The sequence below is a fragment of the Balaenoptera acutorostrata genome, chromosome 6, assembly GCF_949987535.1.
Source record: "Balaenoptera acutorostrata chromosome 6, mBalAcu1.1, whole genome shotgun sequence".
NCBI classification, from domain to species: domain Eukaryota; kingdom Metazoa; phylum Chordata; class Mammalia; order Artiodactyla; family Balaenopteridae; genus Balaenoptera; species Balaenoptera acutorostrata.
Genome location: NC_080069.1, coordinates 39,851,228 through 39,874,851, shown reverse-complemented (window position 1 = coordinate 39,874,851; position 23,624 = coordinate 39,851,228). Strand labels below are relative to the sequence as shown.

The following is a 23,624-nucleotide window of genomic DNA, read 5'->3' as shown; positions in this document are numbered from 1 at the left end:
TATCAATTCTTCTGGAATCTAACACACTGGCTTCATTTTCAAATGCATCAGTTTATTTTCCTTGTAAGGCAGCCATACATTACAAACCTTAAGCATGTGACAGTCCTATGACTTCTTCAATAAGCCCTAGAGCTTCCACAGCTCTCCTGCGGCCTACAGCCCGAGTAGTCCTGAGGAGTCAAATATTAAAGCTTTCTCCACAGCCACACGTTCCTTTGATGTTTGGGTTATTGAACACAAACTCACTGGATAATTTGTCTTCAACATAGTCCATTTCTGTTCCTAAAAGTGTTAGCTGTGCTTTCTTCTCGATGAACACTCTGACTCCTGGGGGAAAAGAAAACATGAGTCATATAAAGCCTGCCATCCCATGGAACCTGCTGATTCAAAGCACAACTGAACTTTAAATAGTATCCACTAACAAACGTCAAACAAGAGGCTTTGAATCTGTCTCAGTATTTCCTTTAAGGGATGCAGTGCTCAGTTTTCTGTCTCCTTTCCTACACAATAATCTATGTCAAAAATAACTGTATTAGGCTAGACAGTTGTATACAGCAAATTCCATGACAATTCTGTGTAAAACTAGAATTTGCCTTTCTTCGCTATACTTCAATTTGCTACATGAAGAAAATGTGTATATTCTCAGTAAGAGTTCTGTAAAGATGAAGTCAATAAGATTAATGAAAATCCCGAAATGACATTTGTACACACAACACACTGCCAAGCCTAGAGAAACACAAAGGACTATGATATAATGGGCTAGTTTAATAAGACTAAATCATAAATCAGTACAAGCAGTTCTGTTTTTCTGCTTATGAACCGGAAAACTGATAATAACATAACTCCCTAGTTATCTCTACCTACCTAGTTGGTAGAGGTGGGCACCTTCATAAATACTAATGGATTATGAAAGCTTTCTTCCTTATAAAAAACTGCATCATTACTTAAATATGAACTATCTTTATTAGATCTCTTCTTTAAGATGAAAAGTTTCAGGTTTAAGATACTTTTACGTATTGATTTTAAAAATAATATACTAACAAATGTCTTTATTGATCAGTAACTTAAGTGCAATAAAAAGAATACACATCAAGAACCCATGAAAACTGGCTAATGGCGCACACAAAGCCAGTGCTGCAGAACCCATGCACACTGAAACTCCCCTGAGGTTGTGGCAGTACTTATTTTGTTTTAAATAGATTTTATCAGATTATTGGGTAGGGGCAGGGACTGGGGAGGGAGGGGCAAAATATAATTAAAGCACTGCAATTTTTAATACAATTTGGAAATAGACTCTTCTAAAAGCAGGAGATGACATTACTTATTTGACACAGATGCTTCACACCAAAGTGGCTGGTTCATTCTGAAGTTTTATCATCTTAAAATCTTTCTGCACACAATGATAACCTTTCATAACTGAAACAAATAAACAAGTTCATCCAATAATCTATCACTTAGTTACTAAGAGCACAGCCTCTGGAGTGAACTTGATTGGGTTCAAATGTTCATAAGGCCACTTACTGGCTATGTGACCTTAGGCAAACATATTTAATCTCTCAGTGCCTCAGTTTCTTCATCTGCAAAATGGGGACAATACAGTACCATTCTCATTTAGTTGCTGTGTGTAAATCAGTTAATATATGAAAGCCTGTCAAACCGTGCCTCCCTCACAGTGAGCACTATATACACCATTCCTACTATTATCATCATTACTCTCCATGCTACACAAGGCTAAACATTTTAGGGAGAACAAAGTGTCCAGAAAAAGTTTGCTTAAAACTCACCATCTTGAACAACTTCTTCATCAGAGTCTCCTTTTGTCTTTGTATATTCCAGAGTGTAGGAAAGGCCATTACAACCCCTGGTTCGGACACCAACTTTCACACCAACCTGAAAAGGCATTGTAAAAATAAACTTAGTTTTAAAGTAGCACAGATTAAACAGTTATATTAATAAAAGCCCTATTTGATAATATTCATTTCTTCAAAAGCTAAGCAGTAGGGAAGTATAAGCAGAATGGGAAAGGAAGTATAAGCAGAATGGGAAACTAGCATTTTAAAAATTTAGGACGTATAAGCAGAATGGGAAACTAGCATTTTAAAAATTTAACTACTGTACAAATATCATTACAACATTGGCAGGGATCCAAAAAGAATAAAAACCAATTATATACAAAGAAAGCAATATAGAGGGAACACTGCCCCCCAAAACTACAGTCACCAGTACCCTAAAAATGAGCTTGTATGTTTTTTCCTATTTTCTTTCAGTCTTTGTCTCATATATAATCTAAACATGGGTTTTTTTTTTTTTTTTTTTTTTTGGCCGTGCCATGCGGCTTGTGGGATCTTAGTTCCCTGACCAGAGATTGAACCCATGCCCTTGGCCGCGAAAGCTCACAGTCCTAACCACTGGACTGCCAGGGAATTCCCTAAACATAGTTTTTATTAGAGCAGAAATAAAAAATTTATTCTCTGCTTTGTTTTTTTCCCACTTAAGACATCATTTTCCCATGTAATTAGCTTTTGTAATTATCATTTGCAACTAATGCCTACGTAATATTCCACTACACCTAAAGCATGTTTATTACTTAACCATTACTATTAACCATTTTGTCTGGGAATAACATTTTTAAGGGAAGAGTTTTAATTCCAAAAATGAATAATCACCTTTTTAAAAAAAAAAAAAAAAAAGGAAAAAAATATCTGATGGCAGAGACGACTACCTAAGAAAACTGGACTTTCTCAAAAATGTTTTTGCTCCACCTCACCATGTGAGATGTTCCCAGGATACTTCCCTATGGTTAGGTTCACCAAGGTTCATAGGTCATCACCTGGCAATTGTATTGCCTCTATGTGACATGGGGCCTTAATTCTGTAAACACTCTCAAGTACCAGAAAGCAGAAGACTGCAGTCAACACAGACGTTAAGAAGTTTAAAAAGTGACCAAACAGCACTTTTAAAATACCAATGTCTACCTCAATGTAGTTTTCTAACAATATCTACCCAATTTCTATCTATTCTTGAGTCCTATCTGCTTTTTCGTATGCGTATACAGCATTATCATAAGAAGTATCATTTTAGCAAGCAGATCCTGATTCCCTGAAAAGCAGTAACATGTGCTTGCTCCAGGAAAGCAAACATAAAGTGGGAAGACATCTGATGAAGAGCGTGAGTTAGATGTTAAGCTGTTTGGTGGTTTTGATGAGTTGAAGCATTCAGAGTATTCTCTTCTGTCTTCAAACAAGGAGACAGAACTATAGCTTTATTCACCTTCAGAGCGACAGCTTAGAGAATGTGTGAGGGAATTTCACATATTCAACATGGTAAATAATAAACTGCCTGGCTGAAATTCTGGAGCACACATCATAAATACTTGTTTAACTTAGTTTTTATCTTTGCAAATAGGAAGACTCAAACAAGCAGGAAGTCCAACTATTAGGAATAGAGAGACACTTAAAGAGTATGTGAAAATACAGCTTTAGGTAACTGGAGTTTGGAAAAGGGATTGCTTATGCCACAAATGACACCTGATGAAGTGTTTGCTCAACCCTTTTCATGTCAATATGAACAAACATCTCTCAACTCTACAAAAGTGAAATTGTGTCAACTGGTCAATTTATACTCTAGTCATTAGTCTACCCAAATTGAGTTGGAATTGAGTTGGAACACTGATATACTTAGATTTAATAATTCTTAGGGGGAAGATGATCGAATTCCTGTTACATTGTAATACAGGTTGTACAATGGAACTTAGAAACTACTCTGTAGTATAATTATTGAATATTAATAGTCTTGGAAGTCATTTACAGTATCCCTTAGGCAATGAACAATGTGCTAAGATTAAGATGGTACGCACACCCCTTGCCCAACGATTCTACATCTAAGAATACAGCTTATGCAGATGAAATAAGCTATGCCTACAGGTCTAGAACAATGGGCCTGGCACACTACAGATGCTAAATATTTGTTGAATAATGTTTGTGGAAGCACTGAATGAGAACAACCCAAAAGACCTTTAATACGAGAGCCTGGCTAAATAAACTTGTTCAACGAAATATACTAGTATATGCAGCCATGAGGAGAATAAGGATCTTTATGTAAGGATATGGAAAGATCTTCAAGCTATATTATTAGGGGCAAAGCAAAGTGCAACCACAGTGTGTGTGGTATGTTCTCATCTAAGTAGGAAAAGAGACACACACGCAAATGTAACAAGCAAAGTCTAGGCCAGTGGTTCCCCTCAGGGAATTAGTTTTGGTTGTCACAACTCTGGCAGAGGCCAGAGATTCTGCTAAACATCCTGCAATCCACTCCCAACAAGGACTATCCAGTCCAAAACATCAACAGTGCTGAGGCTGAGAAACCTTGGTCTAGGTAATAAAATGCACAGATGATCTGTGCAAGGACACGAAGAGGCTGCCTCCTGGAAGGGAGAATGAATGAAGAATGTGGGGTGAGAGAGTGACTTCCTTTTCATCATACCCTGTTGTGTTACTTGCGTTTAAAAATCATGAGCATTTTTTACTTTTTAAATAAAAACCCCTAAATAATGAAAGCACACTGTTTATCACAAGATAAATTCATTGTGAAAATACAACTTCAATTTTTTACTAAATATTTGTCTGATTGGTTTTACTTACGTGTTCAGGCTTATCTTTAAGAAGCTGTTTTATCTTGTTTACTGCTGAAGGTGTCTGAAAAAAGGGAAGGTTATTAAGTTGTTAGTTATAGACTGCATTCTTCAGCCCTCTATTTCCTAGTATTTAAGACTACTCAAGTCTATCTTTAGCAAATTCACATGGTGAATTTATGTTCCATTCTCACCAGAGTACCTTGTGGATTTCATACACAAGCATATGAACTCTACTCAATTAAAAGCATTTTTTAAAATATCTACTAGCAACATCCTCTTCATCCCCTGCCCCCACCCCCCCAGTCAAGGTCAGCTCCCTGTCATAATCTCTATGGTACTATCTACTCACATCACAAATGTAATTTTTCTAGTCAGCATCTATTTCGAATTCCTACTTTATGCCCAGCAACAAGCACATTGCCTGACACACAGAAGGCACTCGACAGTCAATGAATGATATCAAGTACCACACTGGGAAAGCCAACCTTCAGGAATTTTTCCTATTGATCATTATTAACTCTATTGCTCATTCTGTTTACCCCAAATCTATTTCAGATCCATCAAAATGCACACCTAGAGGAAAAAGTGTTACTAGCATCAAATAACCCAGTGTGTGCCTCTCGTGCCAGGCACACCAAATGTTCACAGAGATTGATTAATTGATTGATTGATTTCGGCCACGCGGCACATGGGATCTTAGTTCCCCAACCAGGGATGGAACCTGCACCCCTTGCACTGGAAGCACGAAGTCTTGACCACTGGACCCCCAGGGAAGTCCCTATTCACAGAGATTATTACATCAGCATCTGAGCATCTAGAGGACCAGAACTAAGTTAGTCAATAATAGAAACAAGAACATGGAAGAGTTTTCAGGAGAAATGCTGTTTAACCAAGCCCAGGTGTCCTCAAAAATAATAAAACGTCTCAATGTACTTCATGCGTAGATCAGCATTACAAACTCCAACTTCCTGAGGAGGCTGTTAGGGAGAAAGCCTGTCCCAGGGCATTCCTGGTCCACTTCCTAGCTGTGTCCCAGCCCATTACCTGGCTTAAACAGGGATAAAAATCCCTCCTCCTGAGGATTCTTGTGAAGATTAAATGAACGAATTCATGAAAAGCATTTAGAATAGCGCCAGGAACAGAGAGCTCAACATAAGCCAGCTATTATTATAACAATGAGAATATCTTATCATGAAGAGATCATGTCCTTCCTACTTTTTGTTTTACTAGCTCCTCCAGCTGGCAATGCTGAGCCGGTCCTCCAGTTTTCTCTACAGGCATTTTCCTGGTTTGTGAAATCTCAGAGTGGACATTATGACCTACAACTAGGTAGTAATCGTAACCAGAACTCAAGCCTGTGCTGGGGGTACAGACCTGATGGATGGCCCGAGTGTGCTCTTTCACCTTGTCTGGTGGGGGCTGGGCCAGATGAAGATGCTGAAGCAGAGTCTGGACCCAATTTAGAAAAGTCATGAAACCAATGTAGAAGGTTGAGACTATCATTAAAAAAACAAAAACAAAAACAAAAACAGGGACTTCCCTGATGGCGCAATGGTTAAGCATCCACCTGCCAACGCAAGGGACATGGGTTCGATCCCTGGTCCGGGAAGATCTCACATGCCACGGAGCAACTAAGCCCGCGTGCCACAACTCCTGAAGCCCGTGTGCCACAACTCCTGAAGCCCGCATGCATAGAGCCTGTGCTCCGCAAGAGAAGCCACCGCGATGAGAAGCCCGCGCACTACAACGAAGAGTAGCCCCTGCTCGCCGCAACCAGAGAAAAGCCCGCGCGCAGCAACGAAAACCCAACACAGCCAAAAAACAAAAACAAAAATCACAGAATAGTGCACTGCACTTGATAAACAGTGAAACTTTGATTCAGTTATTAACATACGGTGTGTATGTGTTTCTTATTGTGTGTTACTTTAATAAAAAAGTTAAATAAATCACTACCAGTGGGTGGTTTATAAAGGCCGTTTCCCACAGTTCTATCAGAACACGAGCCAAGGAGATCAATGACAGGGAATAGGATGGAGGGGTGGGGGAAGGAGGAAATTCTGCGGAGAAATACGGTTTTTTTTTTTTTTTTAAGATCACAGTATGTTAACCTCAAATAGTTAGAGAGATATTAATAGAAAAAAATTTTTTTAAATGCTTAGTTACCCTTCTAAGTGATTGCCAGTAAAAACCAGCTTTCCTGATTTTCATGGTGATATTTCCCATGTGAGTCCTGAAGAAATTAATCTAATTACTGTCAAATTACAATCAAAAGATTTCCAGTAAATTAAAAAAAAAAAAAAAGGCACAGCCATGGGAAAATACTGACTGGAAGTCCAACCTGATGCGGAGCCTTGGTTTATTGCCAGCAGATGGGAGGTGTAAGCTCAGGGCACACGTACTATGCTGCCCCAAGTGTTTCTTCTCATCCTGACCAGGGACTGAACCTGGGCCACGGCGGTGAAAGCGCCGAATCCTATCCACTGGACCACCAGGGAACTCCCGAGTCCCATGTGACTTTCTAAATTATCTAATTTGGTTTTTACAAAAGCAATATATTTCCTTCTTTTCTCAACTCTTAATAGAAAACACTTAAACAGCAAACAAAAGCAATTCATGGGGAGTGGTCCACTTACCACAGAGTGGTTGATATTCAACATTTCACACTGAAAGGGGCTTAAGAGAAAAACTGCCTGCGTGCCTGGGGACTGTTATTACAGGAACCAAAACATGTCTTAATTTTCTAGTGTCAGGCAATAATCAAATATACCCCACTGGGAGGAATGTTACTGATGCTGTATAACCCTGCTGAGAGTCCATTTCGGGGTAAAGATATGGTTATTAGAACTTTCCAAGCAATGGATCTGAATTTCAGAACAAGTCAGAATGACTAAACAGGGGAACATTTGGGACTTAAGATCATTCTGGGAAATAGTATAAAAACTTCAACAAAACAACATGCTGGAAGCCTAGCTGCCCTCCAATTTCAACATACTCCCCCAAACAACTAAGTTACCCACACCCACCCAAGAAAGTTATGTATAATCAATGAGTCTAAGCCACCTGGGATTTGGCCAGTGAAATAAAATTCAAGAGGCCCTTGAAACTCAATAAAATATAATGATTTCTCTCATATGTGTATCACAGAACAAGACATTCTTTCAAGTGAAAGAGTATCTTTGAGTGAGATTATTTTGGCCTTAAAAAAAAAAAGATTTCTAGTCTGTTTTTGTGGTTGAAATTATGGGAGAAGGCACTGTAGATAAACGAATTTTTTGACTACTTCATAGCAACATACTTTTACTTTATCCAATGCCATAGCGTTTCTATTCCTTGTAGCAGAAACTTTCCATTCTCAATACTGCATTTCCTTAGTCATTCCCCAGGCAATTTTCATTTTTTGCTGTTTAAGGAAACAAGATTAAAACCCAAAGTTAACTCCACGACTATGTATACTAAACATGAGCCAACAACTACAACCTACTTTCGTTTCATTGTAAATCTGGCATTTTAAGGTTTAAAAGATGGTAGATAAAGGGCAGCCAATGAATAAATTTCAGTATATGTTGTTTGACTCATTCTTTAACAGCTATGGCATTATGATGCTGTTTCCCTTTTGTCTTTGCCTATTCCTGTACATGAAGGTAATCATAGTATATATTCACAATTTTGTAGCCTACTTTTGGAAGTTTAACATGCTACTCATTTGATACATAGTAACATACATATATTCACTGTTTCTTGAGTACTTTCTAGGTGCTTAATGGTTTATATGCATCATCTTTTTATTCTTTCAGTTCTGTGATTTAGGTATTAAAGATTAAATAACTTGCACAGGGCTAGTAAGTCAAAGAATTAAGTTATGACTCCCAACCTTTAAAAAAAAAAATCATTACTTACAATGACTACATATCTCACCAACAAGATTTACTCTTACTTATTTAACTGGCCTTTCACTGTTAGACATTCAGGCTACTTCCAATTGTTTCCTGTGTAATGCCCCTTAAATTGCCTCCATATACCAATCTTACAGCTTGGTCACTGTTCCAAAGGACTTCTGGGGCTATTCCTTCAATGAATAAACACCTCCTTGAGCTCCCATGTATTTAACATCATATTGTTTCCATACCCTTCTCAACCAGGAGCTGCTAGAAATTAAGCCCTAAGGCACCCACTGTATGTAATGAATTATCTTCTCTCCTATGCATTGAGAATGATGCTGGCTATGTACCATTAATCTTCATATCTTTGGTTGAGTTTTAGGCCAGTTGTGGGTATATCCCTAACCCTAATTAGGGCTGCAATGATTCTGCTTTGTACAATGGAAATAAAGGCCTCTGCCTGCCATGCAGTGTTAAATCTTCAAGTTCTTCAGTCATATTTCACTCTGGCTCCTATACATACAATTCCATTCGCAATTCCTGGGCCTGCAGGGAAGTAGGGAAGGGGGATGTCATCCTCCTTGGATGAAGGGTACTGACTTTGATGTGGTGGATTGAAACCTTAAAGTATTCTATCAAGGACCCACCCCTGGTTGCATAAAAGTGCCTGTGACCAGTCTTTGAAGTCTTTCTCTCCGGCAAACCACCAATCCTCTCCTGGATTAACATCAGTTAACACAGGTAATTTGGCTCTGAAAACATGGAATCATGCTTTTATTTCATCAATACCTTTTCCTAACCTCTCACTGACTAGACTGCACAGGTACAGCACTTCTCAAAGGTTGCAACATGTCGAATTCCTGATGTCAAAATTTATATACTTAGCTAACATTCATCATCTCTTCTTACCCGTTTCATTGAACTGTCTCATTTCATTTGCTCTCATCTGTCTTCACTCATTAGTCCTTTGATGATTTCACTGCTTTTGCACTTAAATGAACATGGTACTAAACGTTTGCAAAAACACTTAAAAATTAAGCACAGATATCAATACATGCATGCCAGTGTGTAAAAACTAGGAACACATGCCAGGATTAAAATAACTGCAAGCTTGCTACCACAGACCTTTGGTGGAAAGAAACAGGGATGTGCTTTGGCACCAGCTAAGATCACAGGGAAAGGGACTAAAGTCTGCTAGACAGTTAAGTAGGAAAAATTCAGACAATGGACTCCTGCATGCTAATTGGAAATGTTGATCAAAGGCAACACAGAGCCCTTGTGAACTGAGAACTGACATGACAAAGCAGTGCTGGTAGCAGAATTGGCCTGGTAAGCCGGGACAGGTAATGAAGCATAAAGGAGCAAATGCGGATTGAGAGCCCAGGTCTGAGAAAGTGGGCTGGGTTATTGTTCCCAGTAATTTCTAGAGGTGCCAAAGGCCAGGCCCATGACTGTGTTCCAAGAGGGTGGGAAATGTAGGTCTTAAATGTCTGATGACTAAGTAGGAATGGAGAGAAAGGGTATGACTCAATTTTTGAAGAAAAGTTATTGATACCACGCCAAATGGTGGAGAAAGAAAAGGCAAAAAAGTGTCTCCACACTTTCTGACTCTTCCTGGCTCTATCAGTACCAGTGGCAGAGTTCTTTTGATTTCTGAATAATTTTTACTCAGATTGAAAGGAGACACAAAGTATGAGTAGTGCCTTCTAGTTCTTATGATTTCAAGATCTTGGAGAATTCTAAGATTTGACAGTGTATCTTTCAGACAGGAAAATGGGCTTGATGGTACAGAAAAAGGGAATGTAGAATACAGTATCACATAAAAACAGGATAACCTCCTTGTGCACCTAAAACAGTGACCCATTATAAAAATATATTCTCCCACCTGATCATGACTTTCTCCTGTTTTGCTGAAACGAATTTTCCGGCAACAGGCCTTCTTATGGCATTAAATTGAACGGAATCCATGATTCAATTTAATCTGTTTTCCCCAGTCTTCAGGAATTGAGTGTTTGCACAAAGGCTTCTTTACCAAGAGTGGGGTGTGTGTGAGAAGAATGCTGAACTCATCATAAGATTTCCTATGAAATCAATCTTTCAAAACTGCAAATAGTGACTGCTTAATGGACAGGGGGTTTTCTTTTGGGGCCAGGTGTTTTGGAGCTACATAGAAGTGACAGTTGCACAATACTGTGAATGTACTAAATGCCACCGAATCGAACGCTTACAAGTGGTTAATTTTATGTTAATTTAAAACTCAAAACAAAACTGTGCAGTACGTCGGGGATCCAGCATGCGCAGTAAATTCTGTAAGTATCTGCAGCAAGTTTCCTTTGAGTGTGTTTGACCTTTCACCCAGAGAACACTGTAAACTCACTCAGGGTGGACATTTATCCTTCTTTGTCCTTTGTTAGAGCCACCACGGCCTACGACTGCTGGAGGCACAGAGTGCGTTTCAAAGCCTCTTCCACCCCAGACACCAGGAAGTAACCCTTTGTGCACTGCAGCCTTGATCTCCGCAAGGGGGTGGGCTTTGTTGTCTCCGCGCTCTCACCGGCGCTCCCGCATCACACTGTGGTCCTCCGGCCAGGCGAGGCTAGGCTCGGCTCTCCCCAAGCGCCTCAAGGGTAGGAACCCTGGTTCATTCACCCAGCTACGCCCGGCACCTGGCACTTCGACCTCTAAGTAACCCGCGACCTCAAGCACTGCTGCGCCAGCAAGACCCTCCGCGGCCCCAAGCTCCGGAAAAGCCGTGCCTGACCCCCAGGGGCCGCGCTCGCGCCGCCCCCTCCCCCCTCCGCACGCGGCGGCGCGCAGCCTGCTGGGAAACGTAGTTCCCGGGCGCTCGGCTCCCGAGGAGCAGCCCCGCCTACGCTTGTTTATCTCCCCAGCAGAGGGGAGTTGGGGGTGGGGATGATGCGGCGGCTGCGGAGCAGGTCAGGGGTCCCGCCGCCCGGCCGTGCTGTGCCCTGCCACCGTGACCCCCTCGCGGGGGCGAAGGTGAACCAATATAACGGGCCCGGTCGCGCGCCCCAGCCACTCACCAAGGTGAGGGCGGCCCGGGTGGGCTGCAGCTTCCTCTTGCTCACAGCCCGGACAGTGGCCCGGACTAACGAAGCCGACATCCTCGCCGTCCCGGCGCCCCGATGCCTTGGGCCGGAGCTCGGCCACCTCAGCCTCTCTCCATGGACACGGCGGACGCATTGACGCCACAAGCTCCGGCGCACGGCGCCCTAGGCCCCGCCCCTCGTGGGCCCGCCCGCGCCGTCGCCATTGGGCGGGCCGTATGAGTGACGGGCGGGGGGCGGGCCGTATGAGTGACAGGCGGAGAGCGTGGCGTGGCGCCCGGGCCGTGGTCATGTGACGTGGGGCACAGGGGTCGAGGGCAAGGTCGTAGCTCTGCGGCGGATCCCCGCGCGCTGACTCAAGCCGGACTGGGGCACATGGAATGAGCTCGGACTTGTGGACTCTGGAGGCGCGCCGTTCCACGCCCTGCCTTTTGGGCAAGGTGCTGCCCCGCCGCTTAAGAACTCAGAGGAGTCTACCGGCCGGGGAGGTGCCGTTCTCAAGGGCAGAGTGGATTCGAGGCCCGGACAGCTACATACGTTTCCGTCTTCCTTTTTGGTCCAGCTAGGCAGTTCTTAAGACCGTAGAATTACCGCAGATTCTCAATAAATATCCTCCTTCTCTCCCCCGCCTTTCCCCAAGCTGCTTGGGATGTTGAAATATGGTACTAACACAATGTTCGCTTTAGGTTGGAATCCAGCTTTACTGTAAGATGTGACTGGGCAGCTCGGGGAATACCTTTCTAGCGAGTACCAGTCGATAGCTTGATGGAATACCTGTTGCTTGTCAGATCTTGTGGCTGCTCAGGGACTTCTGTCCTTTAATTCGGCAAACATTCCTGAGCCCCAGGCTTGTGCAGCCAGCACTATACCCAGGCATACACAGGAAGCCTGGTAAACGGAAGGTCCAAGGAAGAATTGGAGATCCTGGTAGGAGAGAAGTGCAGCAGGGCCAGCAGATGGGAGGAGAACATAAAGAAAGGCGGCCTTTCGAAGTGCTAAAGGGAAAAAGGAGGGAGGCGGTTTTGTGGAGTCTCGCTGGGGAGGATGGATTCTTGCTCAGTATTTTGACGTGGGAAGAACTAATCAGTGAAGTGTTTTTAATTTTTATTTTAAAATGCTGGGCTGGGCTGGGCGAGGGCTCCCCCTCACCCCCCGCCACGCGCACCACCACGGGGCGGAGTGTGAAGTGTTTATTAGAACCCAGTTTATCTTTCATCCCCTGGAGCCTACAGGATTCGATAGTTCAGAATTCGTTAAGTAATTTTCTCTCTGCTACTGAGATGCAATCGCACTGACAGTAAGAGACCAGTTGTTTTCCAAGCCCCGCTGTGCACAGAAGAAACTGGGATTAGGCAACGGTAGTGTGGAATTGTCTCTTGGTTTCATCTTTAGGTGGGTGATTTGACTAGGTGGTGATCTGTGACTAGGTGGGTGATCACGTTCCTTCTCATGCCTCGTCTCCTAAAGATACGGTGAAGATTAAATGAAAAGCTCTTGGAAGACTGCACAGCACACAGCAGCGCTCCATAAAGGGTGCTAATTGGTAACAGATATTCAAAGATGCCATAAATTGTGAAAATACTCCGTATGATACAATGTCATCATACATTTGTCCAAAGCCACGGAATGTGCTACACCAAGAATGACTCTTAACGTAAACAATGGACTCCAGGTGACAATGATGTGCCCATGTATGTCCCACTCCGGTACAGGAGGTGGACAGTGGTGGAAGTTGGTGTGCTGCAGGGGCCATAAGGGAACTCTCTACTTTCTGCTCAATTTTGCTGTGAACCTAAACCTGCTCTAAAAAATAAAGTTTATTAATAAAAATGTAAAAAAAAAGATGCCATGTATCATTTTAATCAATTATTGAAAAAATGTTATACAGTTGTGTAGCACCGTTCAGGTTTCAGAAGAACCCTTGAGCATATTATCTCATTGGAGCCTCACTACTTTGAGCCACACAGAGCAGGAGCGCTGGCATGGCTATTTTATAAGTGATGCTTAAACTCAAGCCCTTTAGTAAAGTGCCTTAGACACTATTTAAAAAAATCTAGTCCTAAATTTTCTGATTGAGGATCCTGTGTATGACTAATAGCTTTCTTTCCTCTATTTAATACACACTACTCAGTTGTTAACTTGTTGGCTGTTTTGCATGTATGTGCTCAGCCACGTAATCTACTCGTCAGTGGATCAGGCATACCTAATGTTACTTGAAACTGGTGCAGACCCCTGAAAGAAATTGGCATGTCAGAAGAAAGTGTCTTCATGACTATATAAAAAATGTGTGCTCCTTTATCTCAGAGAAGCAGCTGTTGTGTGGTGTTGAAGTTAGGTGGGTATGGTGACTGTTGAAGTGGTCACAAGCTGTAACCACTTCTAGATTTCCACTAATAAGTTAAAAACTTACAACAGGGAAATGTTCAACACTGCACTTCAGGATTTAATTTCAGGGTTCTAGACATTAAAAAAAAGTGTTTTCTTAGTAAGACCGCACTTGATCCTCACTACTGTGGAAGGGCAGGTATGATTTCCATTTTACAGGCAAGGAAAATGAACTGCTAAGAGGTCAGGGGGATTTGCCACACTCTCAGCTGGAAAAATGGCAGAGCCAGAACCTAATTAAGCCTAGAATTCCACTCAGTGGAAAGTGTGCTAAATTCTTGACTGCTGCTGTCCAAACAAGCCTGCTTTCAAAGAAAAAAAAAGTACCAAGCACATCTTTGCAGTTTTAGGGAAGTTTGTTAAATTCTGTTTGCTTTTCAACATTTTTTTTTGCCATAATACTGAACCCTGTTGACTTATCTACCCAGGATTTTTTCCACTAGGGGAATATATATATATATTTGAATAAATAAACTGAAGTTATCTGAGAACATTTAATAACATCTCGAAGTGTGCACATTGCTGCTACTATACACACTGAGCAGGAGACTAAAAAGTGTAGATTGGGGGTATAAAAAATGGATTTCATATTTTTGTTCGTTCCTGAGAAAAAGAGGAAGGGAGAACCCTGGTAGTGGGGCATTTTTTGGAGCTTGCAAAGAGACAGACCAGCTGCATCTGCAAGATAGCCACGCCCTGGAAACTGGACTCAGCATGGAGCAGATGTTCCTGTCCCCCAGCTGGGGTGCTGAGAAGGGGCTGTGACCAGCATCCGAGTAAAGGGAGTGAAGAGAACCAAGGGCGATACATTATCCAGGTCTGCTGGCAAACACTGGTCACTGTCCCACTGATGCAGAGTGACGAACTGAAAATCAAAAAGCTATCAAATATATTGGGCAGAATCTACTTTAGAAATCAGAGTAAAATGTAGGAAACTTTCAACATTCTTAAAAGGATATATGAAAATATGGTTTCTATGAAAAGGAAGATAATAAGAACAAACTAAAAGAATGAGAGGAAAAGGAAGGTGGTGGGTTAGGTAAGTTCAAGAAAGTTAAAAGTGCAATAACAAACTTCATGTTAGAAACAGCAAACAGCAGAATGACACTAAAAATCAAGCCAGTCACGTGGAGGTTAAACTTGACAAGCTTTCCTAACCAGAAAGGAAAGAGATGATAGGGAGAGGCACTTGAGAACAGACAAAAGTATTTTTGAGAACTAAAATTATGAATTTAGATATTCTCTCAAATTAAAAAAAAAAAAACCTTAGGTGGGGAGAGACATTGGATTCACTTTTGTTTCAGACAAAAGTCACTGATACAAAAGTTACAGGGAGAAATAAACACAGAAGCATCCAAGCAGAAAAATAAAACCTATAAGGGAACAAAAATCAGGTTGGCCCCAATCTCATTACTATGCCAGAAGACAACAGAATGCCATCAACAGTCTTTCCAAAGAAAGTGACAAGAATTACGTGTCCAGTCGACTTTCATGCGCGAAGGCAAGAGAAGAAAAGAGGAGCAGCGGAGGAAAGTCAGGTAGAGCAGTTTTAGCCCAGGGTGCTTAATTCACTTGTTAATTCATGAGTTTCTGTTCATTCAAAACTGAGTAAGGAATAATCCCTAATTCTTTCTACCACAACTTCCCTACTCTAAAGTTAATTTTTTTTTTTCTTTTTTTGGCTGCCCCGCGTGGCTTGCAGTATCTCAGTTCCCTGGCCAGGGACTGAACCTGGGCTACAGCAGTGAAAGCCCCGAATCCTAACCACTAAGCCAAAGGGGACTTCCCTCTAAAGTTAATTTTGATATGATTCTTTTTTAGCTGGAAAATGTCTCCAAGTAATTTGTTTAAAAGAAGGGCACACAAGGTGTGCTACTTTCTGAACCCTCTTCTATCTGGGAATGTTTGCCCAGCAAGCACCCCTTGCAGCCCTTCCTATGCATTCATCCACCTAAATCTGTGCCTCTTACTTGCACATTCCCAGGACTTGGCAGGCATTGGGTGTCAATAAACACCAGATCGAATGAGCACATGTAAAGGGAACATGGGATAAAAGAGGAGCAGATCTGTACTGCCCTTAATCCTTGACCTAGTTTCCTCAGGAAATTTAGGACTCTCAGTGGAAAGTAATGTGGATAGAATTACAGGTTGAAAATCTGATTTTATTTCAAAATGATAAATAAACCGAGGCATAGTTTAGACCATGTACTACTTCTGAAGGGCTTGTGAATTAGAGAAACAGTTCCAGGAGGGCTCCAGTCAGACCAAAATGATACCAATCAAACTCATGATTGGCAGAGATAGCCTCTTTAATAATCAGGGATTTTAAAAGTCCTCCACCCTAATTTCTGAATATCATAAAAAGTAAAAATTACTTCTGTCATTTTTCCTTTGAAAATGTTTTTAGCAGCAAACAGGACTCTTGTTTTCCTTACTTCATTTTTATGACCATAGTAGTTATATGTTAACTTACTTAAAATTAGAGAGGCAAAAAAACTAAAAGCCCCTCAGTGGCACTGCTCATCCACGGAAGGCTCACATAAATAGGTACTCATGTTCACGTTATCACTTCTTCTACAAATATCAATAAAGTAAGGTTTGTAAATCGTAAATACAGTAGTGGCAGTTCACACATATTTGACACGTTTTCACACAAGGATTCAGTCAACAACAATAAATATAATTTCCCCTCTTCAAAACAAACAAACAAAAAGGATTTATAAGGGAAAAAAAGGATTAATTTACTTGGAGTTTATCAGCACACCATTTTTAGTGTGCTTTGAAAGAATTAAAAAGCATGGAATTGTATTCCTGAATACTGGCCCATAGTTACATTTTTTTTTTTAAACCTGTCTTCAATACATACATCATGGCTTTCTATTAAAATCCTTAAATCTACAGGGATTTGTAGTAGGTAAGACTATATTAAAATTTTTTTTCCTCATTAACAATTTCATTAAGTTAAAAAAAAAATCTGACATTTCCCTTAAATGTTAAGTTGAAGCCTGATCTATGCTGCTGTGTCCTATGAAATGAACCTAATTTTCAAAGTGAATAGGAACGCCTGAGTGGCCATTTAGAGTGCGGCATTTTCCTTCCCTCATGATTCCTGCTGGGTCCTCTTCGCTGAGGCTTTTCCCTGAGTCATATATTTACTGGAAAGGCTACCTAGAGGAGGGGAAAAAACAAAACCCAACATAAATGAAACAAGCCTCACTTTATCGTAAACGCCATACAATTACTTCTTATTGTTAATTATTCACAGAAACTTTTCATACTGGTCACTTGTTTTGAATCAAGTAATTTGGCTAGATATATTGTAAAAAGGTATATATAGAACATTATCTATTAAACATAAGCCTCGTCACATTCTTTCTAAATGCAGACGAGTTGCTAGAGTGACATCATTTTAATACATTTGCATGCTCACTATTTACATATTGGTACAGAAGGCCAGGTGAACTTTTAAAGGCTCTGCTCTGCATCTGCAACCAAACAGAATAGATTGCAAAGAATACTTTGGTCAGAAATAAATATCTTGCATCATTACTCTGAAGACACGAAGCTGTGAATGGTGATATTGTAGCCATAACTCATTGATTTAAAAGAAAAAAAGGAAATTTATTATATTTACAGGTGAAGGACAGAAATGAAGACTGCTAATTAAATGCATACCACAGAACAGTTAATAAATTCTGTTCTGGAGTCTAAACAAATAGATCAACAAAGCAAGAAAATTGAGAAATTCTTAAGTGATTACTTGTAAGAAAGTAGTATATAACAAAGGTTATACACATTGATTATATACATTTCAAACCAATGGGGGAAAGTATGGATTGTTCAATAACTGGTATTGTGTCAAATAAGTAATTTTGGAAGAAAAGGGTTAGATAAGTTTCCTTCCTCACATCATACTTTTCCTCCCCACCTAATTCCAAATGAATTATAGAATTAAATATAAGAGAGTCAAAGTATAAGAACTAGTGAATATTTATACAATCTTGGGGTGGGGAAAGAGTTTCCTAAGTACATCACTTTATGTTTTATTTATGAAAAAGGCTTTCTATGCTTAGTACTAAAGAAGTTACAAATCAATAGAGAAAAGATGAACACCAATAGATAGCTGGTGAAAGAAAAAGCAATATATGAAAGAGAAAAAAACAGCACATAAGTATATAAAAAATATTCAATATCAATGGGTAATCAAAGAAATGCAAACAAGATACCAATTCCTAACCACCAAATTGTTTGAAGGAAGATGAGAAGGACAGGGAAGTGGGTAGAAATTTTGTAAAGGAATATTCATCCAAACCTTACAATAATTTAAGTATGCAAACAACTCAAGTGTCCAGAACTTGTGATATGACTAAGTATATCATGAACACAATAGGATTATTAGGTATGCAGAGAAGGATAATTAATAACATGAAAAAAAGCAGGTTATAAAACCACATGAATAATATTTTCATTAAAACTAAAAATTAAAAAACGAAAAAGGAAAAACCCTACCAATCAGATATTTGGTGCCTCATTTTCCTTATCTGTAAAATAAGGGCAATAACACCTACCCCCTTGGAGTTATTGTGACGATTAAATTAATTAATACATGTAAAGCAACTGAATAGTACCTGGCACATAGAAAGTACTCAATAAATGCTAACTATTATCATTACACTGATGTAAAAAGATGGGAAGATTTTACCTCTAAAACCTAAATAATAGTTAATGCTCTAGAACAGGACAAGTATAAATGGCTTTTATTTTCATTTTGCTTAAACTATACTTTCTAAAATGTCCAAAGCCAAAATATTAAGTATGCACATATAAACTTATGCCCCCCAAAAGCAAACTTTTCAAAGCAGGACATCTAGATAGTCAACTCACAGTGAAAAATGAGTGCTATGTCAGGAAGATTCAAAGCACTCTACTTGTGTATAAATACCATATTTATACCACAGAGTGTCTACTGGTCAAAAATACACATCTTTGATATTCTGAACTGCACAAAGTATTGAGGACAGGCTTTTCACTCGAGGGACAAAAATTTAGATCACTATACCTCATATTCTATACACAATTCAGATGGATTAAAGATCTAAATAGGAAAAATAAGGTTTTAAAGCTATTAGAAAAAAATACAGATGTATATCTTTATAACCTCAGGCTAGGGAAGAATTTCTGAAAGATAACCCTAAAATCATGAATCACATGTCCATGAAAACTAATCAGGGAAAACCAATCATCTGATTATCTCAAAATTAAAAACTGAAGTGGCAATAGATACAAGGTGAAAGACAAGATATACTGGAGGAAGATATTAGGGAAGTATATAATAATAAATTCTCAGTATTCAGAATGAAGAACCCTTGTAAATTATTAAGGAAATGATAATGCAACAGGAAAATGGGCAAATGATCTGAACAGACAACTCATAGAAGAGGAACTCCAACTGGCCAGTAAACATAGAAAAAGGTGCTTAGCATCACCAGAGTCAAAAAAATACCCATTAGAACAACACCAAAGTATTTTTCACTCATCAGATTTGTAAGAATAAACACTGCTGATGGGAGTGACAATTGTTTCAACCAATAAGAGGGTATAGGAAAGTATCTAACTAAACTGAAAAGGCACATATGCAATGTGCTATGAACCAACAATTTGACTTCTAGGTACTCAAACCCTATAGAATCTCTAAAACATGCTCAAGAAGACTCACACAAGAATGTTCACTACAACACTGTTTATAATAGGAAAAAATCAGAGGTAATCTAAATGTTCACGTACTAGGTAATGGCTACATAAAATATTCTGTATTCGTATGATGCAATACTGTAAAGAAAGAGGCTAAATCTATATACAAGAACATATAAATTTAAAAATAATTTCGTTAGATATAAAAAAGCAGGTTGTAGAACATTCTTATTATACAGTGTGATATGTCATTTAAATTTAAATATTCACCAAGGATACATATGTTAAAGGATACATATGTAAGGGCTTAAAAAGAACGGGTACCTTAAGTCATAATAATGGATCCTCTGGGATGGAGGGGGACATGACAGACAGAATGGGCCTGGGGTAGTCACCATCTTAACCTTTTATTAACAAATGATTGAAAAGAAAATGTGAAAAAATAACGCCAATTCTCTAGTAGATGTGTAGTTGTTATATTATTTGTATCTTTAAAAAAATTTTTCCCCAAAATGTTAAGAAACCATTCTTTTCTAAGAATAGTACTTATAGTTTTATTACTGCATCACTTAAACATGTAATCCCATATATATATATATATATATATATATATATATATATATATATATATATAAAATCTCATCATACCTGAAGAAACTTCATATAAAAAATTCACATGTAAAAAGATAAAACTATGGGACTTCCCTGGCAGTCCAGTGGTTAAGTCTCCACACTTCCAGTGCAGGGGGCACATATTCGATCCCTGGTTGGGAACTAAGAACCCGCATACCGCATGGTGAGGCCAGAAAAAAAGATAAAACTGCTAGAAATAAAATATGAATTTTTATGTAATTTGGGGGAAGCACATGAAATTCTTAAAATTGTGTAAGCATGACTCTAGCCTAAAGTTGGCTAGATCAAACTACTAAAACAAACAAAACAAATGTATGTATGGCAAAATAAATCATAAATGAGGCTGAAAGAATAATAAACTCGTGGTGGTGGCAAAGGCTACTGTAACACATTTAACAAAGCATGAATGAATTTCTAAGTAGAAAGAACTAAAGACAAAAATGAATCCTCAATGAAAATACAAAGATATAACATGAAGAAATACAAATGAAAATGTGGGAAATGTTAGTGTTCAATGGTAACAGTAGAACTTCAAGCAGACTGGCAAAAAAGACTACCCTAATGAAGTGAGGGTATGGAAAGGTTGTGAATGACTCTCTGAGATTGTCAACAATCACAACGTGGCATTAATTGTATCTCTGTCGAAACATGCATACTTTTTTTTTTTTAAAAGGGCCGATGAGCCTTTTTTTTTTTTTTTTATTTATTTATTTATTTATGGCTGTGTCGGGTCTTCGTTTCTGTGCGAGGGATTTCTCTAGTTGCGGCAAGTGGGGGCCACTCTTCATCGCGGTGCGCGGGCCTCTCATTATCGCAGCCTCTCTTGTTGCGGAGCACGGGCTCCAGACGCACAGGCTCAGTAGTTGTGGCTCACGGGCCTAGCTGCTCCGCGGCATGTGGGATCCTCCCAGACCAGGGCTTGAACCCTTGTCCCCTGCATTGGCAGGCAGATTCTCAACGACTGCGCCACCAGGGAAGCCCCGAAACATGCATACTTTTAAACCTTTATCCTCCTAAGCGGGTATTTATCCTGAGGAAATAACTAGACAAACATGCAAATATACATTATAATGTTTAAACAGTGGTCTTCAACCTTGGGTACTTGTATTCCTGAATAGCTTAACAGGACAAGCGCTTAATGGATTCGTTGGGCAATCAGAGAGTTGACCACAGTGCTTCAGTTTCTGAGTTCTTCCTGAGAATGCCTTTGTGGACCGGGCTTTGGGCTGGTTCTCAGGAATCACACCACTTTTTCTTTCCCCTTTCACAAGACAGAGAGGCATACCTTCTAACCATCCACCTCTTAATGTGGTACGTTGCCCCAGGGTGAAAAAGAAAGCCTTGGGAGGCAGGGAGGCACACAAAATGCTGGTATCTGTGACAAAATGTGAATGCCTCTAATAAAAACCTAAATTTTTAGCTTTCATGAAATTACACTGATAGCTGATGACCATCAAAATAATTTCTGATGATGCATTACTATGTGATTTTTGGTCATTTAATTAAAAAGGAATGAAAATAACTGAGTGGCACTGTTGTAATACATCTTCCCTTCCCAGACTCCTAAAGGTATTTCTTATTTAATTTGCTATCATAAAGACTAATGAGGTTTCTCAATGTTTACCAAGTATAAAAACAAAAAGATTAGGAATAGAAATGATACACTGTTTCATTCCTGCAATAAGTAGTACTGATCCAAAGATAAGTGAATGCATGGGGAAAAAAATCCCATCTAATTAAAGGACAGTCATTTTCAGTAAGTAAACATAAAAAGCAATTTTTAATCAAAATTTGTAACATTTGTTTTGGTTAATTATATTATTCTTATAACTATAAAAATAATTTAGAAGAAATGTTTACACTTTGAGATTTAATAAAAAGCTTAAAAATTCAATTTATATAAAAAAATCCAATTTATATAAACACTTCTGTTGCAGATAAGTATGATAGGCTGGTCAATAAAATGCTTGAAATATATATGATAAAAAGGTATCATCTTAAGATAAAATTCCATGGAAGTGAAACAAGAATTCAAGGCGAAAAAAAAAAGATGTAAAATTTCTGCAGTAATATTTATATTTCATTTGATACATTTAAGGCTGATTTAAAAGTTTTGTTTTTAAAATGCCAATATTTACAAAAAACCACCAGAAATTACATGTTTTGCAATTATGATGAAAAACTGAGATATAATCTTAAACACAGGGGCTTCCCTGGTGGCACAGTGGTTGAGAATCTGCCTGCCAATGCAGGGAACATGGGTTCGAGCCCCCGTCTGGGAAGATCCCACATGCCGCAGAGCAACTAGGCCTGTGAGCCACAACTACTGAGCCTGCGCATCTGGAGCTTGTGCTCCGCAACAAGAGAGGCCGCGATAGTGAGAGGCCTGTGCACCGCGATGAAGAGTGGCCCCCGCTTGCCGCAACTAGAGAAAGCCCTTGCACAGAAACGAAGACCCAACAGAGCCAAAAATAAATAAATAAAAAATAAAAAATAAAAATAAAGGAATTCCTTAAAAAAAAAACCAAAACTTAAACACATACAAGGAGATATATTGGTGGTTCAACATTTTGGGGGAGAGTATGCGAGCAAAAAAGTTTTGAAGACACTGACATAACAAATGTTTGAAAAGAGCTAGTTCATTAATAAGGAATGCTTAAATAAATAATGTATATTCATATACTGGAATATCAAGAAGGGTATGAAAAAGAATGATCTATATTCACTGATACTAAGAGTTCCTCATATGGTTTTTAAAAAGTGCTTCTATTATTTTAAATTTACTATCATAAAGAGAACTGTGTTTTTGTCTTTAATAAGTAGGCTTTAACATTCTGGTCACGGAAAAAAGTATACATCAGCATGAAGGAGAAAAGATATCCACCAATCTCTTATAGTATCTCCAATTTTTAAGATTTCAAATCCTGGGATTAAAATGGAATAAACGAAGAGACAGAGGTAGTTTCTTTTGAAAAGTAATTTTCTTTGCAAAAACGGTAGAGGATTAAGAAATAGAAAAATGTTAGTTTTTTGAGATTCTCATACCAAACAGTTTATGACTATGGTTCTCCAATCTCCACATACTCCTGTTTTGTTAAAAATTTCCATTATATATTTGTCCTAGAAGTTAGAGAGAATTACATCATGGTTGGAGACTTTCTGTTAACCACAGTAATAAGAGTAGTAATAATTTATTGAGTGATGTGTGCCAGATGCTGTGTTAAGGGCTTTACATATATGAAATTAATCCTTACAATTGCCCTGTGAGATATTAGCCCCAATTTATCCACAAGGAAACTGAGGCACTGAGAGGTTCGATAACTCGACAGAGGTAAT

General features: G+C 39.3%; 2 protein-coding genes across 7 annotated transcripts in view; both read right to left on the bottom strand.

The window, feature by feature from the left end:
• Positions 1 to 31: 31 nt before the first annotated feature.
• ISCA1 (iron-sulfur cluster assembly 1) lies at positions 32 to 11,746 on the bottom strand. 3 transcript variants are annotated; one of them, XM_057549361.1, is made up of 5 exons: positions 11,556 to 11,702; positions 7,929 to 8,033; positions 4,641 to 4,694; positions 1,785 to 1,890; positions 32 to 327 (listed from the first exon to the last, which is right to left on the bottom strand). In XM_057549361.1, exons 2-5 carry the CDS (start codon positions 7,947 to 7,949, stop codon positions 179 to 181), a joined length of 330 nt encoding a protein of 109 aa, XP_057405344.1. In that variant the 5' UTR covers positions 7,950 to 8,033; positions 11,556 to 11,702; the 3' UTR covers positions 32 to 178. The 3 variants fall into 3 exon arrangements, with proteins under 3 accessions (XP_057405344.1, XP_007198694.2, XP_057405343.1); XM_007198632.2 differs by lacking the exon at positions 7,929 to 8,033 and having other exon boundaries at positions 11,556 to 11,746; XM_057549360.1 differs by lacking the exons at positions 4,641 to 4,694; positions 7,929 to 8,033 and having other exon boundaries at positions 11,556 to 11,745.
• A 4,359-nt stretch (positions 11,747 to 16,105) lies between these two features.
• The window catches only part of TUT7 (terminal uridylyl transferase 7), a 60,419-nt gene continuing 52,900 nt past the window's right edge, over positions 16,106 to 23,624 (bottom strand). For all 4 annotated transcript variants that reach the window (XM_007176954.3, XM_028165108.2, XM_007176958.3 and 1 more), the window contains one exon: positions 16,106 to 17,132. In XM_007176954.3, coding sequence (XP_007177016.2) covers positions 17,065 to 17,132 — 68 coding nt within the window. In that variant the 3' untranslated portion in view covers positions 16,106 to 17,064. The remainder of the gene's footprint in view (positions 17,133 to 23,624) is intronic.